The 6,000-nt window shown below is 53.7% G+C and overlaps 1 protein-coding gene across 4 annotated transcripts in view; it reads right to left on the bottom strand.

The window, feature by feature from the left end:
• ZFR (zinc finger RNA binding protein) overlaps nucleotides 1-2,490 on the bottom strand; it is an 86,682-nt gene extending 84,192 nt beyond the window's left edge. For 2 of the 4 annotated variants that reach the window (XR_011381988.1, XM_008262097.4), the window contains exons 1-2: nucleotides 2,215-2,490; nucleotides 1,825-1,924 (exon numbers count right to left, since the gene is read on the bottom strand). Coding sequence is in view for 2 of the 4 variants with exons in the window: in XM_008262097.4 (XP_008260319.1) it covers nucleotides 1,825-1,924; nucleotides 2,215-2,251 (137 nt within the window). In the remaining 2 variants the exon portion in view is untranslated. The remainder of the gene's footprint in view (nucleotides 1-1,824; nucleotides 1,925-2,214) is intronic. The other 2 variants (XR_011381989.1, XM_002714107.5) reach the window with 1 other exon arrangement.
• Between the last annotated feature and the right edge of the window lie 3,510 nt (nucleotides 2,491-6,000).

Raw genomic sequence — 6,000 nt, forward strand, 5'->3', positions numbered from 1 at the left:
GCATGCAAACATTTTATCAAATAATTAAAGCATCTTTAAATAGGCACCTCATATTTCTCTCTGTAAATCTGCATTTAGAAAAACATTTTAGAACTGCCACAAAGAACCCACTTTTCAGTAAACAGCTAATACCAAATATCTATGATTTAACCCATAATAACAAAATAGATACAGTATTAAAACAAGCAAGAAATGTAATGGTTCAATTTGCCTTTGATAGAACACACAGTACTTGTTAGCACAGATGCTGATTAGCTACCTTGTTTCCCAGAAAAACATTTCTCTCTTCACAAAAATTACTAGCACTAAAAGGTTAGCTAATTTGTTAACATTTGTAAAGCTCTAAGATTCTGCTGTAACAATTTATCATCTCAGTCCTTTTAAAGTGACATAGGCCTTAATATCAGAGTTGTAAAATGCCACACAGAATTTCTGCATCTGACAATTAGTAACATACTGATTTCATTAACATAATGCACACTTACACATTTTACCACCTCTCAAAAAATTATTGAGGGCTTAAGCAGTGTGTCTTATTTTAATTCACAGTGCTCCATAAAATAATAGTACCTCTTACAATAAACGGCATCTTAAGGTCCCCTGAAAATGGACAACTTGTTTCTCAGAATTACAAGTTCTGGCCCCAAAAGACAGCTAGTCCAGTAGCTAGTCCAGCACCTCATTTTGCAGTTGAGGAACATGAAACCCGAATAAGCGGTGTCTCCGTCAGAAAATTAAGAACAAGAGCCTGAACTCAGGGCTTGCGACGCCCCGTAATGCCTTTTCCATTACACAACCTGCCTCCAGAGGAGATTAAAACAAAAAACTACCTGAGTTCAATACAACAGCTCATGCTGGTGACAAATCCAGGCGGTTAATATATACGTAAAAAGCTTATTACTCAGGAGCCTTGTGTGCGTCCTCAATCAAGAGGCTGTCTCAAAATCAGCAACTCTGTATTTCGTGTTTGGTAAGCCGCGCAATGAATTACCGACACTTCAAAAACGAGAGCTTCCCCGTAAGACCGGAATCTCATCGGAGGCATTACAATGACTCAGGATAATCTCACTAGCATCTTCTTTTCTCTGGAGGGGACAGTTCCCCAGGAGAGTTAGCTTTAGCCCACCTGGAACCTACACACTCATTTCTCAGCCCCAGAAACTTCGCACATCTTTGGCAGTCCGACAACTGCACGATTCACAGGTGGTTGGTACGTTCACATCTCTCCTTGCAGGGAAAACGACAAGGACCGAGGAAGCCGCTGACACCCGCGGTCGACGTGCAGGGCCGGCGGTGCACCGCGCAGCCGGGATCACGACACGCTCTCCGGGCGCCCAGGGCCGAAGCACCCGGGCGAGGGCCAGGGAGCTGTCGCGGAGGCCGGTGGCGCTCCTCGGGGTCCCTCCACTCGCCCTCTCCATCCCCCGAGCCGGAGGAAGGCAGAGGTGGGGGCTGGACGGCCGGAGGCGGGGACTGGGGGCCTGCCGGGCGGCGGGGGCGGCTCGGCTCCGCTCCGAGGCCGCGGGAGGCCATTTTAGCTCCAGGGCCGCCCAAGGCCCCGGCGGCCCTCCGCTTTCCCAAATCGCGGCCGGGTCTCCCTCCCCGCCCCCGCGGGGGGCCGCTCCCCGCCGCGGGCTCCGCGGAGCCGAGCCGGGCGGGGCGGGGCGGAGCGGGAGCGGCCGCGGAGCCGGGCCCGCCGCGGGCTAGGGCTCGGGTCCGCCGGGTGGGGGCTGGCGCGGGGGCGGCCGCGGGGGCGTCGCGTCGGCGGGATCCCGGCCGCGGGGCGGTCAGGGGCAAAGAAGGGAGAGAGCGGGGAGCCGTTACCTATACTGCGCCGCAGCCGCCGCCGCCGCCGCCCCGCTGTGGGTGAATCCAAAGTAGTTGCCGGTCGCCATTTTGGCATCTTCCCCCAGCCGGCTGGGCACTGCGGCGGGCACGGAGAGTCGGGTCCCATGGCGGGAGGAGAGGCGCGGAGGGGCCGAGACGCCAAGGGAGGGAGGGGAGAGAGAGAGAGGCGCCGTGAGAAGCTGCCCCGGCCGGCCCGGGCCGCGGCCGCGCCGCCTCCCCCTCCCGCCTCGCACTCCTCACTCACACGCACGCCCCGGTGGCGGCCGCCGCCTCCTCTCCGGAGCCAGCCCCAACCCCCGCACCTCCCCGCCGCCCCGGGCCAGGGAAAGGGCAAGGCTGAGGCCTCGCGGGCCACATTAGACTCACCATAGGTGAAAGAAACTACAGGGCATATGGGAATCATGGGCTCGGGCTGCTGCTGCTGAACTCTGAACTCTCACCCGCTGCCTCCCTCCTCTGCCCCGCTCCTCCTCAGCGGAGAACAGACCGCCGCCTCCGGCAACAGTGCGCAGGCGCGCCCGCGCTGGGCATCCTGGGAGCTGTAGTCCCGGCAGCCCTCACGGTCCCTCGCGGGTGCGTGGGGGGCCTCGGCGGGGCGAGCGCGGAGACGCTAACTAGGGGCGAAAGGCAGGCCAGGAGGGCCTGACCTTGTCGGGCGCCGTAGTGACGCTAGGCGGGGTGGGGAAGGCGGTGGTGCCCGAGGGCTGGCGGGGCTCGGCGCGGGGGCGTCGGGGAGTGTGACCCAAGAGCGTGACGTCCATCGGCCTTTTCCCCTTCTTACTTTTCATTCCTTTTTTTTCACTTTTGCGCGTGCATTAGTTCACCTTCCCGTTCGCCTCGCTTTTCAACAGATAATTAGGATTCTGTCTGCCTTATTTTCCACATTCTTGCTGCTTGTCACCAACCTCTGAAGGAGGGAGCGAGAGTGGAAAGTGCATCCGTGTGTGGAACTGAAAGCTCGCGCACACCTCGCACACCCCCTGCGCCCAGACCCCCGCGTTACTTGGCCCGGGTGACCAGCGCCAGGTGTCAGGCGCCGTGGTGTATCTGGAGGTACAGCAGTGACCCAAGCTAAGTCCCGGTTCACGTGGAATCTACCTTCCAAGAGGGCTGTGTGTCTGACAACAGCCGAAATCTGGAAAAGGCTGTGGGACGGTGATTGGAGCTTTGAGGGCAAAGCAGGGCAATGAGGGGTACGGAAGGTGCTGTTATATGTGGAGTGAGGTTAGGGCCAGTTGAGAGGAGCCCGGGAGATACCCATACCGGGGATGGTTTTGTATTTGTATGACCGACAGATTGTCCGTCTGCGGGTTCGCTCCTCAAATACTGGCAACAGCCTGAACGGGGTCAGGCCAAAGCCGGGAACTGAGAACTCAATCTAGGCTCCCACATAGAAGGTGGCCCAGGAATTTGGTGGAGTCTCCCCAGCCCGGTTCAGAGGCGCCTACCTGGGAAAACCTCTTGGACCAGAGAAAATCCACCCTAATGGAGGAAATACTACAGTTATAGATGTGCTGCTTAGATGGTAGTGCATATTGTAATGGCCAGCCTCTGGCTGTCCTACCTGCTGCTCCCTTGCGACCTATGGTAACAGTCACCCTGTTATAGGGACTGCCACCAGAGTATAACCCTCAGACTACACTGTGTTCTAGTTCTGCTCTCTCTCTGCACTGGTGAATTCTCTTCCTCTAGGGTCCCAAGTACTTGAACCATCATCTGCTGCCTCCTGGAGTGCACTTAAACAGGGTGACTGGAATGAGGAGTGGAGGGTGGGGTGATGCGAGTGTTTTAACCTGGAAGAGTGTTAAGGGCTAGAATGTTCAGCAGCAACCAGAAGGTCAGTATGACTGGAGCAGAGTGAGACAGCAGCCACATCAGAAATCTGCTTGGTGCGGGTAGTGGGTCTTTCTTAGTAAAGGCAGAACAAGACTCTTCCCCCATTCAATTCTTCCTTCCCTCTGCTTCCTCAGTTTCCCTTTACTTCCCCAATTCATTTTCAACCATTTTCTTCCTTCTAGTAGTCTGTCTTCTGATGGGCTGTTTTCTTCTGCCTTCCCTGCTGACAGCCATCAATGCATAAATGTTCCATTTCACCTTTTCCTCACCTTCTCCATGCCCGTCTGCCAGACACCCTGCTACTCATCCTGCCTCAATGTTGGACTGGAACAGTCAAAAGAAATGCAAAGGGTGATTCGGAACTCACCCGTGAAGTTCAAGGCTTTACCCCACCTTTTTATGCAGAGCAGAAACAATGCCTCAACACTTATTTGTGCCAACCCTGCTCCCCCACACCTCCTACGAAGATACAGCTTCTGAAGATCTGTCTGATTTATCCTCTTACTCATTTCAGAAAAGAGAAAATGTGGAACTCTGGAGAAAAATCATTGTCATTGTTTTTTTTTTTTCTTTTTCTTTTTTTATTTTTTGACAGGCAGAGTGGACAGTGAGAGAGAGAGACAGAGAGAAAGGTCTTCCTTTGCCTTTGGTTCACCCTCCAATGGCCACTGCGGCCAGCGCGCTACAGCCTGCGCACCGTGCTGATCCGATGGCAGGAGCCAGGTACTTATCCTGGTCTCCCATGGGGTGCAGGGCCCAAGCACTTGGGCCATCCTCCACTGCACTCCCTGGCCACAGCAGAGAGCTGGCCTGGAAGAGGGACAACCGGGACAGAATCCGGCGCCCCGACCGGGACTAGAACCCAGTGTGCCGGCGCCGCAAGGCGGAGGATTAGCCTAGTGAGCCGTGGCGCCGGCCTGACTCTTTTTTTTAAAAGTTATTTATTTGTTTATTTATTTGAAAGGCAGAATTATACAGAGAGAGAAGGAGAGGCAGAGAGAGGTCTTCCACCTGCTGGGTCACTCCCCAGTTGGCCGCTACTGTCAGAGCTGTGCTGACCTGAAGCCAGGAGCTTCTTCTGGGTTTCCCATGTGGGTGCAAGTTCCAAGGACTTGGGCCATCTTCTACTGCTTTCCCAGGCCATAGCAGGTAGCTGGGTTGGAAGTGGAGCAGCTGGGACTTAAAAAGGCACTCAAGTGGGATGCTGGCACTGCAGGTGGCAGCTTTACCTGCTATACCACAGCACCGGCCCCTGTGACTTTTTAAAAACCTATCTCCTAGTGGCCCAAGTCCTTGGGCCCTGCACCTCATGGGAGACCAGGAGAAGCACCTGGCTCCTGCCTTCAGATCAGTGCAGTGCGCCGGCCGCAGCACGCCAGCCACAGCAGCCTTTTGGGGGTGAACCAATGGAAAAGGAAGACCTTTCTCTCTCTCTCTCTCACTGTCCACTCTGCCTGTCAAACACACACACACACACACACAAAACTATCTCCTAGTAAGTGAATGTACTTTGCTTGCTCACCAATGGTCAAAAAGTGAGTGATTCAGCTCTAGAAGAGGTAGATCCCAGAGTATCCAGTCTAGGCAACATGACAGTTTACAGTCCTCCTGGCCAACCGTGGGAGGCAAGAGATGTGACTGGACGCAGCCAGTTGTAGCATCTGTCATCCTTCAGGTCCTGAAATGTTTCAAAATGCAAATCTGATCAAAAGCAAAATTCTTCCACATGGCTTCTAGGACTGCAAGGTTTGGCCTACCTGCCTATTCAGCATCTTCTTCCTTAGTCTTATTGTAGCTACTTTGGCCTCCCATCCCTTGCTCCTTTGCATGGCCTCTCTGACTAGGATACTCTTCCTTCGTCTCTTTCACTGGTTAGCCCTCATGCTTAGAGATCTTAACTCAGTGAACCCCTCTTCAGCCTTCCCCAACTGTGCTGTCAGAGCACCAGGCATCTCTCCATAGTTGCCCTCATCACGGTTGCAATCTTAAACTTCTTGTGTGATGAATTAATATATTTCTCCCATCCAGCTATAAGTTCCATTATGGCAAGGAGCCAAAATTGGATGCCTACTGGTAGGCACCCAATTAGTACTTATGGAATGAATGAACCAGGCTGTGCACAGTTCAATCTTTCATGATTCAGAAGGCAGTTTAAGAATCTGTAGTGCCTCAGGGTCATAATTAGGAACCTCAATTAGCATCTGAAAGCAAATAAGGAAATGCTAATTGGCAGTTCTGTAAGCCACAAGGTGGAACTAGGCTGAGAAAGACAGGCCCTAGATTCACCAAAAATGTTGTCACCTTCAGTGGTAACTT

Source organism: Oryctolagus cuniculus, chromosome 14 (genome assembly GCF_964237555.1).
Source record: "Oryctolagus cuniculus chromosome 14, mOryCun1.1, whole genome shotgun sequence".
Taxonomy (NCBI): Eukaryota; Metazoa; Chordata; class Mammalia; order Lagomorpha; family Leporidae; genus Oryctolagus; species Oryctolagus cuniculus.